Raw genomic sequence first — 27468 nt, forward strand, 5'->3', positions numbered from 1 at the left:
ACAGTGTGATAAAGAAAACACAAAAGCTGTTAGAAGTGAATTACAAGTATCTGTTAGTGTAGATGTGAGGCTCTAAATATTAGATCTGAGTTACAGTAGCTCTGAAATAAATGCTTACTCTTAAATTCTAAGCTAACGATTGTTGCTATTAAGTATTGCATAATTGCCTTGAAACCTAAAGTTTAAGGGCACTTGTGATGGATGCTGCATGAAGCTGGCTGGGAGAGATTAAGTCTTAGTCTTGTGTCTTGTGTCTTGATCCTATAAGCATTTGTGTTTGCCTTAATCTAGAATCTAAGGGGTAAGAGTAAATTCATGCTTTAAACTGTAATATTGAGTGGGGAGGACCTAGTGGGAAATCAGAATAACAGATATAGATTTTGCACGTGATTTCATAGATACAGGCTCTTACGCTTGTCCTGGGGTCAGTAACTGTGAGCTACATCTTCTGCATGAAGATTTGTGTAGGGTCAGATCAAAGGATATGTTCGTGGATCTGATATGCTGTGAAAACATTCATCGTACAATTTGTTCTTTCCAGAGAAGCCAGATAATGTGTTTTATTTAGGGAGTTTGGTGGTGGTTTCTTCCAAATAACAAGGAAAGCTTCGTATATGCAGTTACAGCTGACATGAGTGTACAAGAACACTTGTTTCATTATGTGGCAGATTTGCTGCTATTGTTGACTAATTCCGAGAAGACTATGTATGGTCAAGTGTTACGAGCAAATGCTCAGCAGTTCATGCCACAGTTAGAAAGTGCTTGGGTGTTTAGATAAACTTGTACACTGAAAATCATGAATAAAAACATTGTAGTATAAGCTAAGTTGGTAAACAGTTTTTCATGCAATGTTATGGAAAATAGGAAATACTCATTGATGTAGAGATTCTTTACTCATTTTTAAACACGAACCTTCTTTAGGCCTGTTATAACTTTGTGCAAAATACTATTTTGCAAAGGAAGCGGCTGGTGAGGAAATTTTAATCTAAGCCTTTACATATAGATTTCTGAAGAAAAACACTTTAAAACGTGTTTGTGTTGCAGTATCTCGGAGGCAAAGCTGTCTTGAAGAGAGGGAGTGGGAACTTCAGATGTCCAAAAGGCAGTGAAATGCGCAGTCCACAAGTGTCGTGTGTGGTCTGTTTATCTCAAACCAAGGGTGTCGTGGTGAGAGAGGTAATAGGTACAGCAAACGTAAGCTTACAGGTGATGGGCAAGTGTTCCTCTGACCATGTCAGCTGTGAATTCTGCAACCATGTAACTTAAATAGACGCAGCTCAGTTTTCAGCTCCTGGTAGGACTCTGAGAGACCTGCTTGTGTGAGTAGATGTGCGGACAGGCTCAAAAGCCAGTAATCTCTTGGTAGGGCAATTTGGGAGGTGTGGGCAGAGGTGCAGTGTTGTCTTCTCTCACTCTCTTGCCAAGGAATCTTTCTGCTCTTCTGAAATTCAAAAGCATGAATGTTTTGAATATCTTTAGCTCCTTTGAAGTTAAATGGTACCCAGTTGCGGAGCTACCAAATGTGAAAGCTCATGGCACAGCAGACTTCACAAAGTGAATGAAGCTTGGGAAGAGCAGCGCAGGGCTTCAGCAGAATGGACTTTTAAATAACTCGGGACCCCATGACTCTTTAAATGCATCTTTTGGTTAAGACAGGCCTGTTTCTACGCTGCTGGATTTAAAATTTTCTCCGGGCATTGGACTATGGTTGATTCCTCAGTGGCAATTTTCCTAAAAAAATTCTGTTGAACAGGAGAGTAATTCCAAAAAACGTGATCTGATCATAAAGTTGTCTGGGGCCTATAACTGAATGTCCAAAGCTGACTCCTCCTCTCTCCTTTGCTGGTTCTGGTTTGTGTTTGGTGACCTCGTGTGCCTCCAGTGCTCAGCCCGTGCTCTCCGTGCTGACTGCAGCAGTTCATTCTGTCAGCCACTCGTCCCTTGTGTAAATAAATTCCTCCTGAGTTACTCATAGGCCAGATGTGCCTTTTCTTTTTCTGACCTTTTGGCTTCCAAATTGGTTAACTATCTCTAATTTTGGCATCCGTTAATACTTATGAATACTTTCGTACATTTTTTCTTTTTTTTTTTTTCTTGCTGTGAAATCCCTTCCTGGGAAGCAGTTTCATTGCACAGAGCTGCAACTCTTCACAATTGGATGTGAATGTGTGTTGTCGTTTGCACCTCCTCCACCCTCTTCTGTTTATTTATTTTTGAGTTGTAAGGGAGGAATCCTGTATTCAACAGCAGGGGATCCAACCTTCAGCCTTCAGGATAAATGTGGTCCGCAAAATGATTATTTGTCCTGATCTGCTTGTCACCTTGTTTTTCTGAGGGTGCGTTTCCACTCCAAGAAGCTTTAGTCTGGTACATGACTGTCTTCCTCTTGGAGTAAGTTGGCAGATTATTTACTTAAAAGCACAACAGTGTGATGAATGCTCAAGATGCTTCCACTGTTCTCTATCCTGCTTGGCTGTCAGAGCAGAAGCTTCATAGGGATGGGGAGGAGTCTTCCTATGACTGATCAGAGGATGCTCCGGAGCTCTTCCCCACATCCTTCACAAGCAGTACAGTTGCAGATGGTTACTCATAGCTGCCGAACCTCCACTCTTCTGTCATTGAAAGAAGCCCACTCATGTAAGCCTACTGCAGCATGTGACCTTGTTTGGTTTTTGATGGTTTTTGGGTTTTGGTGGTGTTTTGGTTTTGTTTTGTGTGTGGGTTTTGTTTTTTTTTTTTTTTTTTTTTTTTTGCAAGGAGAGAGGTTCAACCAGAACAGGGGAAAAGGCTTCTTTCTTCTCCCTCCTTTGTGGTGTGGACAAAGCTGGGACTCTACCGTGGCCTGTGCCTGAGGAGGCTGTGCTTATAAACCTTCTGAGAGCCAGAAGGATGTAATTTTCTTTCATTGCTCGTGTCCTTATTTCAGCAAGAGCAGCTAATAGCTCTTGCTGTGCAAGAAGTGGTGTCTTCCATTCATCTTGCTAGAAACCAGAGACTTGGAGTGAATAAACTCTAACCCCCAAGAGGTACCAGGCATTTAATGGACTAAGGGAGCCGTTGTGGTGAGCAAGCCTGGCTAGTTGAGAAAATTTGCTTGATCTCTTCCTGCCTGGTTCAGCATTCTCAGACTCTGGGAAAACAATAATTCTTCCCATTGTGGTAGTATGGTTAGTAGGAACTATGGCTAACATGAGCCAGAAAGAGCGCGCACTGCCCATTCATTTATAAACACATGTTCTTGTTAACAAAAGAGATAGAAACTTAGTCTTGTGTTGTGTGTTTACAGGCCTATCTGATCTCCTTCACCCTGTACGGATAACCTGGTTATAGCCCAAAACATCAGGCAGGAAGGCATCAGTGTCGCATCATCTGTTTTGTGGGTAGCCCGAGGGAGTAACCCTTTGGTTTCATCGTTGAAAAGGCTGGATCCAACTGAGGTCTAGAGTCCAGCTCTAATTCATCAGAGAATAAAGTCTGTGAGCAGTACCACGTATCTTCATATCAGGAAGCAGAGTTTATCTGAGCAGAACTGGATGGCTGCATCAGTTGACTGTGCTCTCTGTGGAGCCTCACTGCACATCTCGCCAATTTTCTGCATCTTAATTTGACTTGTGAGACTGCATCAGAGCAAAATAAATGGTTTTTCTCTCACTCCACTAATTGAGTGTCTCCCTCACAAACAGCTAACAGCAGAGCTGTTTCTGGAAGATATTCCGGAAAGCCTCTGTTAATGGCTAGTCCTCTGATACACTTATTTCAGCTTTTGTTGTTGTTGCTGTGTGAAACTGCATTTTTCACAAGCCAGTGGGGTTTGCCCCTATGTTGTTGCTCTTTCCCTTGAAGCTTTTGGGTTTTCTTTTCTCTTGATCTGGTCAATGTAAGGAGAGAAGGGTGTGCATGACAAACAAATGAATGCCTGTATCTTCTCTGATTTTGTGTTAAGATTTTTTTTTTTTACACGTTATTGCAGGCTGTTTATCAGAGTTTTCATATCTTGTCTTGATGAGGGGCTTGAGAGAGGAAAAGGCAGGGTATGGGGCACCTTCAGCTTGGCTTTTTGAGAGTCTCTGAATGACTGCAATAACCTCCAACAGCTTTTCCTGTTAGTGGATGGGAGCAGCCCTGCTGCTACAGCTGTTTTCCCTTGTGTTCTGGTTTGACAAGATTTTTTGCAGAAATAAGAGATCAGCTTTTAATTTCTGTCATCTTACAGCGAATAGATTTGTTCTTTAAGTCTCTGGAACAATAAGGCAAGTCCTGACAAGTCTTTATTGGTCAGAATAAAAATTGCCTTTTAAGTTCAGCATCTCGGGCTAATTAATGTAAATTCATCCACTTAGGTTGCCGCTGTATGTGGCTTGTTTTAATGCTTGAATCATAATTCAAAGAGAAGAGACAGAGGCAAAGATTTTTTTTTTTTGAAGCTGCTATTCTGTGTCAGCTTTGAGATGGATGAAGATGGCTCAAGCTTTAAAAGTTTCTAAAGTCTCAAATGTTTCTGCTAAAATCTAAACTTCAAGCAAGAGTAGTAACAAATGGGCATGCTGTGTGTGTCTGCATATGTTTACATATATGTATATATACATAACATGCATTATTAATACATAAGTAACATACAGAGGCATGCACATGATATGTATATTACATAGCATATGCATATTTCATTAGAAAGAGGCAAATGATTGTGATGAAGAAAATGAGCTGGAAGCTGTTGTTCACACTTCAGGAGCTCCCTGTGCGTGTTTTGCTTCTTGCCTTGGAGACTGTTGCCTTTAGTATAAAAGAACCTGGATCTGGATAACCCAAGGCTGAAGATAAACAGTTTGTTTCTGTGTTTGGCTGCTTTTTCTTGGGAGTTTTTCCCAAGAGGGATCTTAAAAAGGGCCAGAAAACAGTAGGTCAGTTCTTGGTGAAATTTCTTACCGATGTTTCTCATATTTGTATTTCTGTTCCTATAGTGGCTTGTTTTCACACAAAACTGTTCTGAGATTTTTGGTGATGTTATTCTCCAGGAGCAGCGTTAGGATGGCCAGCTGAGCATCAACTGTACAGCAAAGCTTAATTATTCCATCCTAAATTCTGGAAGACTTCTTAAATCTCCTAAAAAAAAAAAACAACACTAGGACTGATGGGAGGGGAGAATTGGTTAAGGGAGGTAAAATGCCTAGGAAAAGACAATGTTAAATGTTAAAAGACAATGTCTAAAATATTGAAGGTTACCCATAGCTTTTTCTTCTCAATAAATACAGGCCTGTTTTTTTTTTTAAACAGCTGGTAGTCATTAAGTTTTACCTGTCGATGCACTCTTTGACTGGGTTCTCAGTGTCTGGTATTGCTGTTTCCCATTTTCACTCATCACAGACATGCCATTTGTGCATTTGGAAATGTAATCGTGCAAAACTTTCCAATTTTCTTTCATGTTTGTAGAGGGATTTTTTTCAGCTATTTAAAAAGTAATTCAAATGAGAAAGGAGCTGACTATTGAAAATTAGTTCCTATTATTTTAGGGTCTTTCCTTGGTAAGACTGAATTAATGGAGAACTGTATTAATTACAAGTCATTTGGAAACCCTAGCTTTTAGAGGTGTGTTCCTTACTGCTTTGGATTGTGGTGACCCCCTTTGTCAGAGCTTATCAGGAACTGACTTCTGTTCTTTCCAGTGCCAGATATGCTCCTCCTCAGAAAGCACTGCAGGAAACTACTTTCAACGTTTTATATAAAATCAGATAGCACAAAAAAACCCATGAGCCTGATCTCAGCTGGCACACAACCAGTTGATGCCATGGTGTGTGTAAAGTGGTGCTCAGTACAAATCAGCTGAAAAGCGTCGACAGTGTGTAGCTTGGGTGCTCTTAGCAGTCTGCGTAGATGCTGAAGTTACCTCAAAAACCGTGATACTAAAGTCTCTCTTGGTTTAAAAGTGACACTTACAGAATATAGAGATAAGTTGACCAACAGGGAACCAGAAGAGCAAGGTCACTGAAAACAAGGGAGGGGAACTGCTTTTCCCTTCTGGCAGGAGCAGAGTGAGGCCCTCATCTTGGCCAGAGACGGTCAGTGTCATTTTCGGGGATGGGATCCTGGTATTTCTGTAAGCAGATACAAATTTCACTCCACATGCAATCTTCTGCGTGTGGACAGGCTGGCTTCACGCACGTTTGAGTATTGTAGCTGGCTCAGTGCAAGTTGTTACCCCTGGCAGCCTGGTCAGCAGAGGTGGATGATGCGATGCTGCTTCACTTCAGGTATACAAACCTTACTCCATCCGCCAGCCTCTGCCAGTGATTCACTTAAGCTTTGGTGCGAGGGTGCTTTGGGATTTAAAGAGGTTTGAGATGTACCTACTAACTGTATTTCTTCTTGGGGTTATCACAGAATTAATATTTATTGGCCGATGGCAAAACATGGCCATTACTATAGAGGTGCCAAGTTTTAATGTTTTAATTTGGTATTTTTAGTAGCACCGATAGGGAGAAGAGGTCTGTCTAAATCATTTAGAGCCTCTTGCACCTCCCTTTCTTTTTTTTCCTCTCCCTTCCTCCCTCCCTCCCAAATCCCCTTCCACTATCGCAACTTGCATCCTGAAATAAGAGGTGAGCAGGAGTGAATGGTCCTATGGATTGTTTCACAAAACTAATTTCACTTGTATCCTAATTCTAGTTGTTACCCTATGCTGGTCTGGATAGTAAATGTGGAATAATGCAAGTCTGGAAGAATGCGATTGCTCCAGAAATTTCAGAGCTGCCTTGAAGAGGGGATGCTTTTCCAGTCTAGAGAGATGTGCTTGTGCTTGGGGAGCTGTGTTCAGTCAATATTATGTGTGTAGTAGGGAGAAAGGAAACCTCTCAGTTTCTAATGGGTCATCCCATCTAGCATAGTGTACTCCATCTGACCTTCCTGTGAAGCTTACCTTGAAGCTAATATGCTTCCACTGGATGTCACTGTTGCTCTCTGGGAACACATTTAAAATATCACTTTACCTGTAGTGAGAATGACTCCTCAAAATAGAAGACTTTTAATTAAATTTCTCTACCATTTGGATTAGTAGAATTGGGGTCCAAATAAACAGTGTACATCACTTTTGAGAGTCTTCTGCTCCTCTGTTTCTAGGGAAGTTTTTTTCAGCTAAGAAGTAAATTTAATTGCACTTAGTGAATTTCAATACATTGGATGTCTGTATTTGAATACAGTGGATGTATGTGTTGCCGAAAGGGAATGCTATCTTTCTAGATACTTGAAAATGCATTCTTGTCAACATCACATTCTCTTTAAAAAAACCAAACCAACCCAAACCAGTAGATAGGCTGTGGCAATTGATTTAAAGGGACTTAAAGGTTGAGCTGAACCTACTCTCCTTGCATCACTCAGTTTCTGCCTTTTAGTGGAGTGGTAAATCATGGAATTGTCAGAGTTGGAAGGGACCTCTAGAGATCATCTAGTCCAACTCCCCTGCTAAAGCAGGATTTCCTATAGCACATTACTCAGGACTGCATCCCAGGTGGGTCTTGAAAATCTCCAGAGAAGGGGACTCCATGACCTCCCTGGGCAGCCTGTTCCAGGGCTCTGTCACCCTCACTGTAAAGAAGTTTTTCCTCATATTTAAATGGAACTTCAAGAAGGGAAAGGAAATATTTCCTCTGGATTGAATGATAAGAATCCTACTTTTTATTAGTAGGTGTAAAATTCAGACAGGTGGTTATCCTGTCAATATATCTTCTTAAATATCGCCTTTAGAGAGCAAAATGGCACTTTTTAAGTTATTCCTTGCAGTTTTACTATGGATGTACATGTGTTGTGTAGTTAATGCTTGCCCCTCTCCAATCAGCACAATAATAGCTGGCCAGAATGCTGTTTAGCCAGAAGAATTTTTGTAAGAGACTCAGTAAGAGACCTCTGGAATGAAGGCTGATTAATTTTCCCCTTCCCCCAAGTAGTTGCACTGTGCTGTCTTTAAGTGGTTGCTATAAATAAATCACTTCTGTTTTCCCTTTGTCACTGAGAGCTGTATTGTATTCTGAAACTGCTCATCTATTCTTCCTTTAATGTTCAGCTGCTTCTTGCTGTACTCCCAGTGCTTAATAAGCAGATGTTGTAATAAGATATTTAATGGCAAATACATTTGTTCGGTTGTGCTGAGTAAATTATGCACTTGAACTCTGACTAAAATAAATTAAACCTCGGTAGCAGTGTCATTGTTTCTGGTGCTTGTCCCTAGGATTCATCTGGCACTTTACCTTGCAGGTGAGTCACATGGGAGCACAGGTGTCTCTGTAATCGTGATGCTCATCAGGACTGAGACTGTCACAAATCCAATGCATATTTCAGGGCTCTTTCTATATTTTTGCAATGTTTTTTTCAAATCTGTTAGAATTTAAATTGCTAGTGGCTGGCTCACCACATGGCAGAGATTGCGATTGGGAGAAGGGTGGCTTTACTTGGGTCTGTGAGGGTTTTCTTTGTTCTTTATTCTTCTGGACAGTAGCAGGGATGATTTAATCCTCTCTTACAAAATTTGAAAAGGTTTCGGTCTGGGGGCAATTCAGTTCTCCCTCACTTGGGTGCACATTTCCTTTCAAAGGTACTGGCCACTAAGGTAGTGGTAAGTACAAGTTGTAGTCTGTCTGTTAAGGGAAAGTTTCCAAACATTTCCCTCTTGTTAAGCTTCCCCTGAAGGATGCCGCAGTGATGCTACCGCTGTCAAATTTGGAAGCTGTACTATTGATTCAGTAGAGGCCACCTTATTGCCTTTATAATGCAGCTTCAGCTGGTGCTGCTGCTGTATTTGACATACAACAGAAGTGCAGGTGGGTGCTTATGGCAGACAGTCTGTCCCTCTGAGCATTACACTCTTTCACATTTGTTTTAATCGAAGAAGACTGAGCTCACCAAATGTTTGGCAGATTCCTAAAATTAATGTCCAACAAAATTCTGGTTGTCCATTCAGATTTAGGATACTTGTAAAATACTCCAGCATCTGCCCTGGGAAGTCCTACTTGTGTTTTCTTAGCAGGCAGAGAGCTTTCCTTGACTGTAAAAAAAATTTGAGACTTTAGCAAGAAAAACCCAAAAGGATTAAAAAAAAAACAAAACACCCTGTTTTTCTCCTTGATGCCATGGTAGGAGGGTCCACATGTCACTTTTCCTCTCTTTTCACAAGGCTTCTGTTAGCTGGTAGCAGAGGGACATGCTTTGGGCAGTGTCAATACAGACATTCCTACTTGGGCTCCTCAACCTCTTCAAAAACAGTGAGTTGAAATTAGCCTGGGGAATCTGATCCAGACAGATGCTCTGCTTCAAGCTGTGAAAAGGAGAGTGCTGTGCCTTTGACATGCAGCACCTTGGCTGGGTTGGCCATCAGCCAGTCCTCTGCCTCTGTCCTTCTGCCCTTCCGTACACCATGGGCTGCATTTGCAGCGTGTCCATGTGTCTCCAGCTGAGAGCTTGCAGGCATTTTCAGTGAGCTCCACCTTGCACTGGACATGCCTATGTTGGGCAAATCCAGGCTTTAAATCTTGTTGAATGCTGTATCTAAGGTCCCTCTGAGAAGCCTACTTGGACGGGTCTCAGACTTGAGATAGCAGCTTGATGCCATCAGAGCGGGTGGGATGAGTCAGAAGCTAGAGCAGACTGACTTCAGCTTCTCTGCCTGACTGTGGGCAGCAAGTCAGGGTGCTGTCTGTAGGGGTGGGTGTTGGATACTTGGTTTTTTGCACCTGCTGTAGTGGGCCTGGGACCTGGGTAGGCCAGGTAGGATGTGTGAGTTCCTAGAACTGAATATTCAAAGACCTTGGCCAGTTGAGAGCCTCCAATGACATGTTGACGTAGCTTTTTATATGCTGGCTGGATGTGTCCCTGGTTTAGGTAGATAAATTAACTCAGAACTTCGTTGCTGAAGGCACTAGGTACAGCTTATCTTGATGGTGGGCTGTAAGCATTCTTTCAAGCAGCCGTGGTTGAAATGGGGCAATATGCCATATTGTTGTGTTTCTGTTTTTAAATGTAGATATAGTTCTGTTCTTGGGGCTGTTGCCACCACTCAGAGTGCCTTCAGGAGACCGCATGGGCTTCGTGGAGGCGGCTTGCTTGGTTTTTCTGCCTGTGAGCCGATCGTCAGAATGTAGCATCAGTGACAAAGAGCTGCTGCCGCCTCTGGCTTCGACTTGACGTGATGAGGGACCGCTTGACCCTAAATCATCAGGTGTGGGAACATCTACGCAATATTGCCCCTGCAAATATGCCAGACTCTTAAACTTTGTGGATTGTAACAGAGAGAATATCAACTTTGAGTTCAACCCAGCAGCTTTTTGTGAAAAGCTGTCTGACATATGCTATAAAGGTAGAGGGAGAAAATATGTTGGTACAGTCATTTTTCTGCTTCTGTGAGTCAGCGTGTTCTAATGGGTTTTGAAGTGGATAGCTCATCATCATTTGGGGTTTTTAAGTGCAGGTTGTATGCAGTGTTAGCTCACTCAAATTTCTGCTGTGCCATGATTGACTGGCCTGAAGTTACATCATCACAATATGATAGTCAGCCTTAAAATAAGAAGAAAACATGCTTTTTAATGCTAATTACCCATTGAAAAGCAGTGTTTTGGTTTTTTGTTTTTTACTTTTAAACAGCAAATAGCAGCTTTGTAAGGCTGGCTTTATCTCCTCTCTGCAAGAGTGTATTTTAGTTGATTAAACCAATGTATCAGTGTGCAACATGTGACTCTTGGGCTACCTGCAGCACAGGAGTAGTTTGAGTGTGGCACCATGTGGGACTGTGCAGTGTGACCCGGAGTGTGGGCTGTGTTGGCCTAGGGCCTGTAGATAATCCAAATTATTCAAGCGAGTGGGAGGAAGCAAATTAGCCGAGGCTGGCGTGGCTGGTACTGCTGCTACCCAGCTGCATCCCAAGCCTGTGGTGTAACATAGTGATCCCTCGGGAGCAGTTGTGTGTATCCTTCAAACCTTTCCCTTCCTTTCCTGTTCCTTATGCAAAACTGGTCTTGTGATGCTTGGCTGTATGAGGATAGTTTGGTTGGCAGGGTCTGGAGGACAGCAGCTGCACCCTCTTTTTCTTCTCTTCCCTTCCCCTCCCTCCAGCTTCGCTGTGCAGTCATGTTTCTGTTGTGCTGTTTATTGCTTATTTTGCCGAACTGTTGGGCTGGACCTCAGCTTTGGGAGCCTTTCTGTGACCTAAATCAGTGACTCCCAGCAGCACAAGTGTGTTGTTTTTCCTATATATTTAAAAAAAAAAAAGAAATGTTTTTATATGTTTATATATATATCTTCATAATGCACTAAACAGTTTCGGGTTTAAAGTTATGTGAGCTGTTCTGAGGTCTTGTTGCAGCTTAGTTGGACATCTGCATACACCTGGCATCAAATATAGAGATGAGCAGGTAAATCGATGCAGCGCTGATGAGAAATGCGTTCATAGTAGCGTGTACGAGAGAAGAGATGGAAGCAACTCTTAATTTCTTGGTTAGAAAAAGTACATGTGGGAGAACTTCTAGAGACCCTTTTTCATTCTGTCAGAATTCCTTGCTGCCTTGTTGATTTGCAAACTTCAGTCATTTGTGTGACTAATAAGTGCATGGGATGGAGCTGCACTGGGCACCGGGCCATGGAGAACTACATTTTGAGTGCTGTGATCTTGGCTTTAGATTCAAATCTCATCTGTTAGTGTAAATTGAGAAAGTTAAGTCTGCAATTGCTTAATCGGTTGGCTACCTTGTTTAGTTAGATAAACTTCTCTGAACTTCTGCTGGTGGTAATGAAGATAAATAATGCAACTAGTGTTTGTTCTAGAAGAAAAATACCATTTTGAAAGAAAAGGAAAGAAGAATAAGTTCTCTAGTAGAGATCTATTTGTGCTTTTAAAACTTAATTTATTCTGAATGAAATATTCAAGCTTGCATAACTAAAACAGTTGAAATTGAAACTTCAAAGTAAGCTTGTTCTTAACCTCATTGAGGAGGGAAAACCAGTTCAAGATATAAACAAAATTAAAATGACTAAATCAAAACTGCCTCTTTTAATGCATATTGGAGCATCTTGCTTCTGCTGACCTTAACTGCGGTACGGCATCCTTGCCTTCTTACAACTACCAAACATGGAGAGGGGCTTTTGCTTTGCTGTTGGAGTGAAATAGTTGGACTCCTCTTGGGGTGGCTTACTTTATTCTTGTAATTTGGATGTGATGCTTCCATGCGGCTCCAGTAAGTCATTTGCCTGTACAGTCTATGCCCGTGTACCACCTGAGCGTGCCAAAGCTCTTTGCACATACAAAAATTGAACCTTGCAGGATTGCTTCAAGACTGTTATCTAAGGTTTGCCTTTCCTGAGGAAGGCTTAAAAACAAACAAAACACACGCAACCCCCCCCCCCTCCGAAAACAGAAAAAAAACCCTAAAACCCTTCACCTGGTAAAGACAGGCAAGTCTGTAGCAGCTTTTCCTTTTCTAGCTGTGACAAGAACAAACAATTCCTGTTCTCTTTTGCCCGTTTTTAATACCAGAGACTGTCCCAAAATAAACTGTTCTTTACCCTCCATGAAACAGCAATCCTTCTCCAGTTGTTTGCATCGCAATAGCAAATTGTCTGTTTATTTTTCTAGCAATCAGAAATGGATTGTGGTGTTCATCTTAAGAAAACAAAACCTCAGGATTCTGGTAGGAACCAGGAGCAGCAAGAAGAGGAGACTAGTCTTGCAAATACCTTGGAGCATATTATGGGACAGCTGGATGTCCTGACTCAGGTACGATTTGCTGTTTAATTTTGCAATGAAAAAGGTACCTCTGATTGGAAGAATTGGGAATAAATTGCAATACTTTCATAGAATAAAAGTGTGGCTAGTTCAAAACCTCTGCTTTTTGATAATTCTTGATAAATTGATCTTCATCTTCTTATTTCTGTCAGTTCCCTCCCATCAACTTCCAGCTCAGGCCCTGCTCTTCCCTCAACTCCCTTTTCCTCTGGTATAGCAGAGCAGTGCTTGAACCAGCTCTGGTACCCCTTGCTGTTAGCCACGGTTTATCTAAGGTGATGCCTAAAGGAGTGGTTGGCAGTAGGACTGTTTTGGTGAATAATCTGTCTCTCTCCCCTCCTCCATTATGCTGCAGTCTATAGGTAAACTTCACTTCGAATCCCGTTCCTTTCCCCCACCCACCATTCACCTACACAGTCCAATTTCTGCAGTGTTCTCCTCCCATCAACAAGTCTGGGCCCTTCTGTGCCTCATCTCTGAAACATGCTTTTCACCCACAGCTAGCAAACAACTAATCCTTTGCTACAGCATTAACATACCGCTCTTCCTCCGAGTCACTGAGCAGTGCTTGAACAGCGCCAACCATTAATGGTGATCCTCACAGTATATGTTTGCTTAATAAGAATTTGGGGATAAAGATGTTTTTTGTTTAATTAAACAGCTGTTTCTTGCTTCTGTGGAGAAATACCATTTCTGCTCATTGTCTGGGGGTGAATTCCGTTGTTTATTTTTGAGGTGTGTGAGAAGCAGGGAGAAAGCATGGGATAGTAAGCACTGGTGATCTCCTGTCATTGAGACCATGGTCGTAGGATGGAAAAATCTGTGTAGGAGGGTTTTTCTATGAGTTTGAGTGTTGTTTCTGAGGAAGAATAAGCAGGTCTTGAACACTTAGTATTGAACATCCTGATTACTAGTCCTAGTTAGCTCTCTGCTCTTGAGAAGTACTTGTCAAAAAATGTAAGATGATGGGTTTGAGGGCCCATCAGGGGATTGAAGTAGGGCTGATTTAGGGATTAAAAAGCATTCCAGGACTACAGACAGTCTAAAATAGTGTAGGGTGGAAACCAAAAGGTATTTAAGTTCATTTGGCAGAAATGCAAGAGAGCACTTACCCTATGATCTCTGAAACACTAAACACTGGAGTGGGGGGAAAATCTTGTATGACATTGGGCACTTGTGCTTGTAAGTAAAATGCAACCGAGTGTATACACAAAATATTTTATTACTGTTTTTACGTCTCCCCGGTAAGTTTGGAATGTGCTCATTATCTCTCATTACATAAATCAGATCCACACTTCTGATGATGGATATGTAATGGCTCCTTTTCAACTTCATAGGTGTTTAGAGGAGGCAAATATTGCAGTAAACAGTATGTGTGGGATTTAAACTAGATATAAGCAATGCAAACATCTCTCTCGAAGATATTGTGTAACCGTAGAAAATTCCAAATGTTGTTTTAAACCTAGCAGAAAGAGAAACTGAGATCAGTGGGGGAGGAATAAATTAGTAGGTTATAGGATAAAATTGGAAATAGGCCTGAAATTATAGTAGAAAACCAAAAAGCTGCCTTGAGTTACTCTGCATTCAGCAACCTTTTACCTTTTTGGAGTTTTTTTTCGCCATCCTCAAAGTACTTTATTTCCCATTGGTTCTAATCTTTGTATGTTGTATTTTGTTCTACACCGTTCTGATGCATTTGTACAAGTAGATGTTCCTGACACACTGTTGAAACGGTTTCATAATTCTTCATTTTCATGCCAAGATTTTGATATTTAGCAGTAAAACAAACCAACACCAAATACTTAAGCTAATGCAAATGAGCATGGAAGAAGCCCTCATTCCTAGAGTAAGGGAGGAGGTTTCTCAAGGAGGAGGGATGCAGGCGGGTAGCAAGGCAGAGCCTTGGAAGGTAACTCTGGATGGCATCTTCTTGCATAGCTAAAATTTGGTTTTTCCAACGCTGATGGCCTGTAGCAGAGGAGGGAATGTGGCTCCCGTAGAGCTGCTGTTACTCTTCTTTTGTGCAATTGGATGTTGGCCGGGAGGAGCCATGGCATGGTGGTTGCTAGCAGAGATCCAAGTCAAATGGAAACAGCGGTGGGTGGGGTTGGGTTGGTTGTCTCTCCTTGCTGTCTCTGCCAAAGCACGACTGGGTGCTGCTCCCTTGTGCGTAGCAGGTTCAAACCAGCATTGTGTGTCTCACGTGGCAGCTTTGGGCTTGCTGACTCCTTGTTGTGAAAGGAGGACACAGCTACTTCAAAAACGGAACAAAAAGCTTTCATAAATAGTGTATAACAGGTGTCGGTATTTTTCCCTTTTTGAGGAAGGAAGGGCTGAGGATGTACCGGGTTCTCCTGGTAGTCTCCATTTGTAATTCCTGTGTGCTGCTGCTTTAAAGAGAACACTAATGGCATAGAGCAAGGCCACACAGTTAAAGAGAAAGGGCAGAGTCCGTGATATTTCCAGAAACCCTCTGTTGACATAGCCATCCACAGGTTTTTCAGCAACTTATAATTTGTTAGTTCTGTGGAAGTTTGGGTGTATTTCTAATGTGGTACCTTGAGTTCTTGTGCTCTTTGTGCTCGTAGTTTCCAGCACTGTGTTAACATGATGTAATGTACCACTGGGGGAAACTTAAAGTTGTGATAAACTACTTTGGGAAATTATGCAAATATAAAACTAATTTATTTTCCTAAAATTTTTTCTTTGGCTATCATTTCAAAGTTTATCATGCTAAAATTGGTATCATGTAAAAGTGAGGAGAGAAAATACTTTCAATTTCTGCTGAAGGAGGTAATGGTAAGCCATTGGCTGAAGGCTGTCATCTCTTGCTGGTTTGTATTCTCCAGCCCTCACTCTGAACACCTGCAGCTGCCACATTTCATGCTGTTAATCCACAGCACTGGTGGGCACCAGGCATTGAGGCAAAAGCTGCTGGTTTTAGGTGGGAAGGAAGATGTCTGCTCCAAACGGAGAGTTCAGAATCAGGTTAGCATAAAAATTCATAAATAGCTGCGATAATCCACCCACAGGAAACAGCTTTATATACTTCCCCAAACTAATCTTGCGTTGAAGCTGGGAGAAAACAACACAATGAAATGGAGAAGACTTGCTAAATCCGTAAAATAATCCAAGCCTGAACTGAAGGACAATCTAGCTCATGTGAGATTAAAGGATTATTTCACTCCAGAAAAGATTGCAGAGAGAGGGAGGGAGGAGAATTTTTTTAAATTAAATCCTTTAGCAAAAAAAAAAAGACTTGAACAAGTGGGTTGCTTTTTAATTATAAGCACATCATTTTCAGCTCTAATGAACATGAGTGAAATCAAATTTGTTACTCCTTTTAATAAATATTTTTATTTTTTTCTTTTGGTCATTAGTGCTGCTACCTCTGCCTTGCACAAATGTCTTGTTTTCTATATTGCTCTCGTACCCGAACACTCACTGGCTGCAGGTGGACCCAACACATGGGAGGAGAACTGCAAGCAGTCTTTATTCCTAAAGAAATGGTTTGAAATCCAAAACACTAATAAAAAGACCTCTCATCTGAAAAATCTGTGAAATGCCAGATGAGTTTGGTTTTTAAATCTTAATTTAAAGGACATAGGGGCTATTTCTCATGAGTCAGAACCATCTCTTGGAGATGCAGTAGCTTTGATCTTTCACTCAAAACAAGTGAAGTACCCTGGTTGTTGCCAGTCCCCTGTATCGTGTCATCAGAGCTACCATTCTCAAATTCACTTTCAAAATAATGCTTGTTACAAAATCTCCAAGTCTAGATGCAACTGGAATTTTCTTCTTTCTAAGGCTGTCTAAATTAAATGCACTCCTTGGGATATTGCTGTATTAGCAGGACACTGTGCAAAGACTGGCTTCTCAAATGCGTAGATCCTCTCTGGAGGTCCACAGGACCTTCACCTTCTGTTATCCTTCCAGGGGAGGAATACTAAACACCTCCCACAACTCCTTTTCACAAGCAGACCTTGAAGATTAATATAAATTGTTAGTCAGCCATTGGGTACCAGCAGCTGGGTTAATTTCACTGAGTGATTTGCATCCTTTCAAGAAGTAGATCGGGTGGCAGGGGAAGGATATGGGAAGTCTTTGAAGTCGTTGTGGTTGGGGGAAGACCTCTAGTCTTTTGGGATTGCTAAACTCTAAATTGTGCAGTTGCTCTCATGGTACGTGCGTGGATATTTTGTTGTAGCTCATCATAACTTGCTGTGTTTTCATACTGTCATGTGAAACTTGAAGTTTTCTGACTCCTTGAGCTGTGCTTGTCCAGCCCCAGAGGTCCAGGAGCTCTGCACCAGGGAGGCTGCTGGGACCTGTGCAGAAGCAGCAGGTAGTCCCTTCCAGAAACTTGCAGGATCCATCAGCTGCAAGTGCCATCAGCTGAGCTTTGGATGATCAACTGTCAAGGCTGAAGCACCAGCGCTGTGTGATGAAACATTTTTAGTAAGAGGGCTGTAAATGGAAATGCTCAGTTACAGATGGTTTGTGTGCCATGTGTCCCCACACTGTGCGGAGGAAACTGGCAGAGCCTGTGGCTCATCATATTTGAGGCTAAGATTGATTTTAATGCAAAGGAGATTTTTTTTTTGTCCTCCAGGGTGACTTTGGTCACTGTGAATCTAGCACTGACCATGCTGGTTGGTGTGGCAAAGTGGGCCATAATAGAATGTTTAGGTACTTTTGTACAGTTTTCCTACTGTAAAAAGCAAGAGCCCTGCAAGTGATAACTTGTTGCCATACCGAGTCTACTGCCTGAGCCTAGGAGGAGACTAAAGCTGCAACTATAATTTAGTTAAAGGGCCGGTTAACTGTGATTCAAGGATCTGTAGAAACTGGAGTGTACTGGGAGGTGGAAAGAGAGATGGCAGCTGATAGAGTCATATGGTTGGAAGGGATCTTCAAGATCATAGAGTTCCAACTCCCCTGCTATAGGCAGGGACACCTCCCGCTAGACCAGGTTGCTCAAAGCCCCATCCAGCCTGGAACACTTCCAGGGATGGGGCATCCACAGCTTCTGTGGGCAACCTGGTCCAGTGTCTTATCGCCCTCAGTAATAAGGAGGAAGGGACAGATGAGCAATACTGGGTTTGAATTTTATAACTACCCACTTCCTTGTTGTAGTGCTTTGGGCTGCTAAATATAAAAAGTTTTCTTTTCAAGTATTGCGAGTAGCGCATGTCTGGACTGGCTGAAGAGAGCTGGTGGGACTGTGAGCTCTTGCGTCCTGCCCTAGAGAACAGACCTCAAGGTGGTTTAGATGCACAACTTCTTGAGCAGGCCTGGAGCTCTGCATAGGGATCCTGATGAGGCACTTGCACATCTGCAGGCATAATCACATTTCCCTAACCCACATGATACAATAGTGATATGGATGAATGTGCAAAACCTGTGTGGAGAGGCTTGTGGGACTTCCTAACACGCAGCTGTAGAACAGCAGCACTGACCAGTGTGTTCCTGTCTAGCCATACTGGAGCTAGGTGTTTTGTAGTAACATATAAAAGTTTGTCGAATTTGAAGCATGTTACAAAGTAAATCTGGGAATATTCATGAAGAAAGATTGAGGGGAAGACTAAAGCACAACAAGAGCTATCTTCTTAATTCTGAAATAATCAATATACTATCTGTAAATCAACCTGGTGTGAAATATTCTATGCAAATAGGCTTTGTGAGAATTCACCTTAGAGTTTGCATTCAAAGCAATTGAGATGTGAGGAGCTACAGAACTTATTTGAAATGTCTCTAGGGTAGCAGATCTTGTTTTAGTCTGAGCAGATGAGGAGCTATCACTTCTTTGGAAATCATTTCACATTTAAAAAAAAAAAAGCCTTAATTGTATATTTCATCTCTGAGATTAAGGCTCTGACCACTAGAGTGAGGCTGGTCCTAGCACGCAAAGAGCTTTGCGTGCATTTGTTTGCTACATAAAGTGTTAATAACTTTGAAGGCTTCATACCTTGCTGTTCTCTCAGATACGAGGCCAAGTTCCTCAGCTAGTCTGAACTGCCAGCTTTGGCTGCAAATGCTTCAGAGCACATTCAATGTCAGTCACTGGTTTGGGCCCCATCTCAAAACTGTGTTAAGATGGAACTTGTGCATGAGGAGGGCAGCCTGGCTTCCTTTCCCCACGCTGATTGATGGCAGGGGGCTGCCTGGAGTTGCACGAGATGCAGTTGCTGAGATGGAAGGGAGGCTGACAGCAAGTCAGGGCAAGACTCGGTACAACAGGAGGAAAGGCTGCTTCTTACCAGGCAGGTTCATGCTTGAACCTCGGAGTGCCTTTTGCTGCACAAGTTCTCCCATGAGCCTTTTAATCTTGCAGCTCAAGTTGGTATTTTAAACTGTTGTTGGTGTGGAATGAATTAAATTTTTAAATTTTTTTTTTTTTTTTTTTTTTGGTAAAAGGCAGGTAGAGCTATCCTGGTGCAAACCCTTCCTGTGGTAGTTTATTTCACTCATTGCATTAGTTTAGAGAAAGGGCTTTCAAGCTTAATTTACCTGGATACTTGCTAATTCCTGTCTCACATGGGACTGTGTATAGCTCAGGACTGTGTTCAGGGGGTGTTGGAGGTACCATTTTAGTGATCCGTATACAATAACTGGGGTCTCTCGTTGATACCACTCACTAACTGGTGCATTTGAACGTTGGCAACTGTACTCCTTTCATGCAAGACTGTTGTCACTTACCAGTATAGTGCCAACAGGTCTCCGCGATGCTGTACAGCAGTCTGTGCCCCAGGTGTCACGAATTTGTGCCCTAGAGGTATATAGGTACCTCTGAACTCACTCATTGGCATCCAAGGGTCCCTCCTTGGCAAATGCTAAGGCAGCATTTTTATGATGCAGTTTACTTGATGTACTTGGCTATGGTTGGGGCTGAAATCAGCTCCAAAATGACCATTTTTAGGGAAAACCATAAGAAGTTATAGCAGGGCATGTAGCTCTTCAAAAACAAACCGGCATTGGGCTTGCTCGTTACAGAGGGCAGAGCTCTTAACACCTGCAGCTCCAGGTCAGACTTGACAAGTCTCATTCTGCCAATCCATGGGCCATCTCTCGTGTTCATCACACCTCTTGACAGACATCCCTAAGTCTCTCCCTGTGCCAGCACAGTGGAGTGGGGAAACTGAGGGCACTGAGACTTACAAACTTCTGCATTTGTTGCATGCTCTTTTGCAGGTGCACTTTTTGGTAAATTGAGAAGAAAATGTTGTCTTCATAAATTAACATGTCATAAGGGAAAGAAAAAGCTGAAGAGGTGGAAGTAATGTGTGGTTTTTTTGGGCTGGTTGATATGTTAGTGCCCTGCAAAATCTTTTTTAGCATATGCCTAGAAAAACTGGTGGAGCAAACATTTAAGAATCTTTTTATTTAAGTAAAGCTAGGAAACTACTTCTACCTCCTTTGAAATCAATGGAGAGATGGATTTTGTTATGGAATGATGGCAGGAATAGGCACATAACAAGACACTTGCAACGCTCTTGCACACAGGCAAGAGCACATCTGCTTTGCAGTCGGTGTGCAGGATGGTATCCCTCAGGCTCAGCCAAGCTGTTGTTACCTGATCTGAGTAACTGTTGTATCGATACATGGGTTTTTTGGGGTCCTACAATCACTGGTGATCAGTTGGAGCAGAGTTATGTCCCCCCTGCTATTACGTGTGCTATCTCCATCAAAGCCGGTGTGAGTGGCACGCTGAAATCCTCAGTGCTGCGTGCAGGGCAGAACAGTCATCCCTTATAGCGGGGTGAGCCTAACGTTATTCCACCCTTCCCGTGCTCTTGCTTGCTTTGCCCCAGCTCCAGGGTAAGCTCTGCTTTAGTTAATGAGTACCCGTCAGTCTGTCCGTCTGTCTGGGTCCCTCCTCCCTCGCAGGAACTCCCACCACTGCTCCGGAGGGCTGCTGATGGCTTCCCCTTGCTTGCTCTGGACTTTGCTTTTCAGACTTCCTTTGGCAGTTGTAGAACTGGTTTCTGTTGGTGTTCATTTAGCACCTGGTTCCCCTTATCTGTAGTCCTCAAAAGAGGCAGGACTGATTGTCCCTCCAGGGCTGCTGCCAAAGCCTCAGTCCCGAGGCTAGAGGTTCTTAAACTGTCTCTGCTGCTTAATCAGGCAGGGAAATGTTCAACAGGAACTAAGGGAAAGATACTGATGAAAGCATCTTGGAACAGCATCACAAATCACTGTTATTTGGGTTGAGGGAGTAAAAATAACTTGGAAGAATGGCACAGGGGGCTTGTCATCTAAGCAAGAATGGCTACTGGGTGCTTCAGTTTAGGTGTCCTCAGGGAGGATGGAGCTGAATATTCCCCAGATCTTAAAGTAAATAGAAGATAACCCTAGGGGAGTTGGACCAGATGATCTCCAGAGGTCCCTTCCAACCCCATATCATTCCGTGATTCTGTGAACTTCTTGTTTCTACATAGTTTCTCATTAATATTTCTAAAGAGAAAAACAGTTTTTCTTCTAGGCTAAGTCTGTGAAGATGAATGAAGAGAAATGTTTCATGAAGTGTTGGTAAAAATAATTTAAGTGAGTTTTCGTTTGTGTGAAGAATTCCATATTCAGTGCTGGTGTCCATAGTATATTACTGTAATGTCAGAAATACTCCTTAAAAAAATTAAATAGGTTGATCTTTCTTCTCGTTTAAGTCTTAAGTTGTTATTCTTCTGCCAATTTGAGCCAGGGCTTTAATAAATTATCTAGCGTTTACTCCCTGGTGGGCAATGGAGACATGTGCTGTGCTCCTGACACGACAGGAGGCTCAGATCCTGCCACAGAGAAAGGGCTTGAGTGTGAACCTGGCTCCAGTGAATCCTCGCTGAATCTGTCAAACAACGTTTTCCTCCTTGGCTTAATTGTTGGTTCGTTATCTTCTAAAAAGCAATAGCAAAAGCTTGCAGGAGCTGAATGAGTGAAGTTTAATTTGCCTACCAACAAGGACTTGTTTTATAAACAACAACATGGAAATATTGTAAAACTGTCAGCTGCTAATAAAGGAGCTTTTCTTTTATGTGTAAGTTACAATATAGCAGTAATAGCAGCTGGGCAGTATTTGTGCTTTCCCTTACCTTCCTAGGATGTCAGATGCCCTGGGTATTTTGGGCATCATATATTCAAGTCTAAATGGGCTGTAGTCATCAGTTCCTACGTTGGACTTCCTGGATTTCATTTCTGACTGCTACTTTTCCACTTCTAGTTTCCAAAAAATACTCACTACAAGGTTTCTGCTTATACTTACATGTAATTTCCATTCCAATAAACATTTTCCTTACAGCTTTTTCACAAATTCAACACTTTCTGAAGTCTGCTTTACTTGTGCTTAGTCTCACAGTGCCGTGTGTACCAGCACTTAACTCGTATCGGCGGGATTGTGGTGGCAGTAAATCATGGCATATGGGAGCCACAAGTAATCTGGGGCTTTGCTTCTAGTAGGGTGGTGTGACCAGGACATGAATTCAGTTGATTATCTTTCTGAAGGAAATTTGATGCAATGTTTCACTCCCTTCCTTTTTTAACTGAGACTTAAGTTACTAGTTCTTTTTTAAATGGAAAATCCAGGATCCCTACTGCTTTTCATTCTCTCTCTGATTGCTTGCAGGGTAAGATCTTTGCTGTAAACCCCTGGTAGACATCCAGTCTGCTGTGTTCTGTCCTGAGCAGCTTTACTCCTGACCTCTGTGAGGCAGCCACTAGGCAATAGCATGGCTGGATACATGAAAAAGATGAAATCCTCTGTCCTTTGAAGAGACGGGAGGGCTCCTGCTGCCTCTGGGGCACCTGGGATGTTACCTGCTGGCTCCATGAGTTTTCTTCTGGCGCTCTGTGTGCTGAGTTCTTGTGCCTCAAAGGGGTGGCAAATAGAGAAGGAAAAACTTAAATGAAGCTGGTGCCGAAGCTCAAGGGAATATTTAAGCCACGCAGGATTTGTTCTTTCAGGTGAAGCTTTCTACCATTGCAGCAATGCTGCATTAGGCAGCAGGAGTTGGCTTTTCTGCCTCGTCCCAGGTCAGCAGAGCATGTCTAGTAGAAATAAGCTTTGAACTACGTTTAGGGAGGAAAAAAAAAGTTGCGTTGTGGTAAATGGCATGATGTGTGGCCCTTCCTGACTTTGTTGATACGTGATCTTGCAAGATGGCAGAGGGAAAGGGCTTTGCCGTTGTGCTTGGTGTTGTGCTTTTACTACATCTGATTTCTCCACCCTCCCCCCATTCATATCATTCCCTAAATCACTTTACAGGAGGCTTTTCCTTAGTGACTAGAGTAGCCTTAGCCAAGCCGTTTCCTCTCTTTGTGCTTTAGTTTCCCCAGCTGTAAAATGGGGATAGCGAGACCTGCTTTCTTTTGTAAGGCACTTAAAGATGTGCTTATGAAACATTCTATTAAAAGGCTTTCTATGTATAACTTCTATACAAACAGTGGTTGTCCAAGTTTATTTGAATTACTTTAAGAAGTCCAAGGTTCTGAACATCCTTTGTTTTTAACAGAGGATGTTATTTATGCAGTAAAAATGCTCAAAATGTGAAGCTATTGATTGTTGCTGATAAGTTTATAGATATTAAAGTATTAGATCATCACTGCCTATTATCAGCTGTTCCGGTGTCTTTGGAAGCTGAAAGCGGCTTTGCATAGCCAGGTCCCTTGATTACCTTGGAGTGATCAATAAAACACTTTCAGCAGAGGCTTTTATTGCCACGTGGTTAAAATGTTTTTCCTGTGCATCCTGTACATGGTGACTTCAGCTTGAGGAGAAAGATATAACAATCGTTTGTGGAGTAACTGGATTATACAGAAATATTTAGGCATTACGTTGAGGTAGATGTTGCTGCTTTGGGTTTTGGTTCCCTTCCATTGCTTGTTGCACTGCCTTTTGCTGGGAGGGTTTTCTTGCTTGTCATTGGGCTTGTCCAGCAAGTTTTGTGTGTTTTAATTGCAGCAAACTGATGGCATTCAGAGAAGGGAGGAAAGAGTCAGAAGCAGAGAGGCAAAATCAAAGCTAAAACTGGGTGAAACTGTTCAAGACCTCTGTGTCTCATTAGCAGAAGAGCGTCTGGTGGCTCTCCAGTGTCTGGTGGCTCACGAACGTGGAAGGACAAAACCTGTCCAGGAAAAGCAATGCAGAGCCCAATTTGAAAGCACAGAGTGCTGAAATGGATGCATTGTGGTGTCTGCAGGAGATCTTCGTGCCCACCAGCCTCTGTTGCTCCTCTCTGAAGTTGTGTGCGGCTCTGCTCTGCTAAAATGCTGATACTGGAGTTACAGCCCTGAAATACCTCAAAATACTCATGTTAATTTGGCATTTTATTACCCACTAAGAGTAGAGTATGTAGCTTGTCTTTGAGCGGTTCAACAGCTTTCGTTTTGTTTTGCAGACGGTTTCCATCCTGGAGCAGCGGCTGACGCTCACTGAAGACAAGCTGAAGGAATGTCTTGAGAATCAGCAGAAAATCATTCAGAACAAAATAGCTGATTTCCAGAGAGATGACGGGAGCTGAAGGTGTTGGGAGGTTTGAAGTTGTTCGTGTTCCTAACAGACTGTGTGTGACTTGCGTTAAGGATTTTGAGCGCAATCTATTTTTCAATTGGAATGTACAGTTATTGTATCTGTAAATAAGCTTTGTTACTTTACTAAAATAAAAGGAATATTTTATTCGTAAGTGTGGATAATGATTGTGATCTCCTGTGTTTTCCAGTGATATAGCAGCCAGCGTGTGGTCTGCGTACTAACTAGGAAGCTTGCACCTCTCCTGCCTTCGGTGCTGCTGAGTTAGTTTTAAAAGGTTTAAGCATCTTGGAGTTGCCATGTGTCTGGTGTGGGCTGTATTAGGCTTGTTGCTGAGGTGAGTGCCAGCTGTAAGTGACAAGCAAAGAGCTACCAAGGATATTTTGGGCAGTGGGAGTTCACCTCTGTTCTCAGACCATAGCGACGAGGTGGGGTCCCAGCGCAACCGGCTCCTGGAGAACCGTCTGTCTCGCCTGAGTCCCAGGTGGGGCCTGGCAAATCTGACAAAGAACAGTTCAGCCCCTGGATGGTGTTTGTGCAGAGGTAATTAAATCCAATGATGGGGGTTTAACCCCCTCCCTTGTGCAAAGTGTGAAAAATGATTGCTTGAGGCTGGAAGAGAGGCCCTGATGAGTCAGATGCAGGGTGGATTCCAAGTGGATTTTGCTTCATCTTTGTCTGCTTCTTAAATTAAAGGCAGGGTAGAGGGAGAGGAAAGGCAACCAAACAGCTGAGCACTTGCTCCATCATGGAACTTGTCTCTTGCACTGGACTGCTTTTAATTTTCAGTTATTTTGCAGATGTTTTCACAGTTGAATAGCTCATTACTCACACCTACGCCCTCACCCTGCGCCCCTCGCTGCTCCTCCTGACTTTTTCAGGGCTTTAGCAGGTGTTCAATATGTAGCTGCACAAAAATTTGGACTTCTGGGAGATCCTGTTCTCCAACACCTCTTCTGCTAACACACACTGGAGGTCTCCTTTCTTGCAATAAACTATTAGCCACATCCCTGGAGAAATGAGCTGCGGGAACTTGAGCACCTCAGGATTAATGAAACCCTCCTTACCACTGCCTGTCTGACCTCTTCAAACAGGGGGGTGCCGCTTCAGTCCCTACCCTTGGTCCCTCCTGCCCCCACCACCTGCCAGCAGATGTGCTGTGGGCATTCTGGATGCTTGCCTTGAGGACTGGCTGGGATCCGTATTTCACATGGGGCTTAGCAGATCTTAAGGCCAGCCCATGTGGTTTTGGTTCATTTGTTTTTGCACCTGTTCCTGTTGCAGGCTGTGCCTGCTGGTACAGCATCTTGATAGTGTTACTATTCCTCATCCTGTCTGGGTGAAGCTGTTCTCATTCCCCTGCCATCACTAGGAAGCTTCTGGTCTCCTTCCCTCCTGGTACTTTCTACATCTCTAAGAGCCCCTTGTTGGCATTAACACAATATTTCACTTTTTCATTTACGGGAGGCTGAGAGCTTTCTCATTTCCATGCTTATTGGGTCGATTATAAATCTGAGTTTCTCTCTGCTCTGCCACAGACTGTTTGTTTTCTGTTTCCAAGCTCCGAGTCTGATAAATCATTATTTTCTCTTAGATTACGCTAATGGAATCAATTCAGTGATATTCTGTGCTCTTGCTATAAGCTTTCAGTGGCTTTCTACTGAGAGCCTGACATCATTTTCATTGAAATGAGTTTATGTTGGGATGCGGGTGGGTGGGGAGGAGGGGACTTGAAGGTACGTGCGGCCAATTTGCTGCTAGGAGAAGGCTGTTCCTGCCCTGGTCTGCTGCCGCTGAAGCTATGACAAAAATGAGTTGCAAGAGCCTAATTTATTAACTTGATCCTCAATGTTGTAGACTGGCTTTTGGAGTGGGGGTGTGGAGGGGAGAGGAAAATTTAAGCTCTTCCAACATCCATCAGTTTTAAGCTTTGCTTTAAAAATAGCCTTTGCTTCCTTTTAATGTGTAGCTTCTAATGTCTTAAGAGACCACAGAAGCAATTTGTATATAGTATTTTAGGGAGAATGGCAATACAAATGATTTGGGCACATTTGATACACTTTCTTTTCTGAGTGAATCCATTTGAAAGGTTTAATTGTGTTTCTATGAGATGAGATGCTCAGGTGCTGAAGGGCAAGCCAGTTAGGATGTAGGGAAAGTTGCTTCTCTGGCCTCAATTTCTTAAAAGTACTCATTTGATCAATACAACATATTGTTGTAGAGGTAACCCAGGTTGGGTGGGTGTGGAGAGGTAGGAGGAGAGGGAATCTAACAACCTCTGCATGATTTAGATGGCAAGAAAGGTAACCTGAAAGGAATTTCTTCTGACAGTACGCTCCATCACAATCATTTCCTTGTCTCAGATCTCAGCAACTCGCGCTCTCTTCATTTCCCCTCCTTACAACCTCTTACCTTGAGTAGGATATCAGGACTTAAAATGTGCCAGCACTTCTAAAGGGTGGCTATTGCTTGAGAGGCAGGCAAGGTGTGGAAAATGCAAGGTTTAAATTATAATCCTTGTGCTTAAACACTGAGCAATAACCTCAAAAATACATCCTATCGCCTGTCTTGTCCCTGGGCTCCATGCTTAACTGCCCACTAAGCACCACAGCTTTTGAGCGCTGAGGAAAGAGCAGCTTCTGGAATGAGTTAAATCCACTTTTCCTTTTACACTCTCAATCTTTTTTTGACTTGGGAAAGTCAAAACGGTGACTGATTTGTGAAGCTGTGAACTTGGGGAGCTGTGGAACAGCCGAGCGAGGAGGAGCGCGTTGTTGGTACTTGGGCTGACACCGCTTCTGTGTCGTGTGAGGATATACCCTGTCTTGAAAACCACTTGTGGTGAACTATGCATGGGGAGGCTACAAAGAGTTAAAGATTTTGTTTTGGATCTCCAAGGCAGCTTGAAGCCAAGTTCTTAAAAAAGTAGTTTAAATTGTTGCCATTGCATTTGCCAGAGGTATGACCTCACTAAACTTTTAGCAACAGTTCTTTGTGCCGAGATTGGCCCCTGGGGAGCCCGGCGCTGCTGCAAATGGCTTTTTGGCTGCTAGGAGTATGGAGCATGTTAAACATAACCGTGATCTGTGAAAAAGTAAGAATCTTCAAGCACTGCCCACTTTCCTTCCTGTCTGGGAGCTGGAATTGGACAGATACCACAGCTGAGCTCATAACTGAATAGGCAAAAACACCAGAGCGC

General features: G+C 42.7%; 1 protein-coding gene across 1 annotated transcript in view; it reads left to right on the forward strand.

Moving 5' to 3' along the window:
- POC1A (POC1 centriolar protein A) overlaps positions 1-24428 on the forward strand; it is a 62476-nt gene extending 38048 nt beyond the window's left edge. The window contains exons 10-11 of the mRNA XM_074151696.1: positions 12605-12745; positions 24139-24428. Of these exons, the coding sequence (XP_074007797.1) occupies positions 12605-12745; positions 24139-24261 (264 nt within the window). The 3' untranslated portion in view covers positions 24262-24428. The remainder of the gene's footprint in view (positions 1-12604; positions 12746-24138) is intronic.
- The last annotated feature ends 3040 nt before the right edge of the window (positions 24429-27468 follow it).

The sequence above is a fragment of the Numenius arquata genome, chromosome 8 (genome assembly GCF_964106895.1).
Source record: "Numenius arquata chromosome 8, bNumArq3.hap1.1, whole genome shotgun sequence".
Lineage (NCBI taxonomy): Eukaryota > Metazoa > Chordata > Aves > Charadriiformes > Scolopacidae > Numenius > Numenius arquata.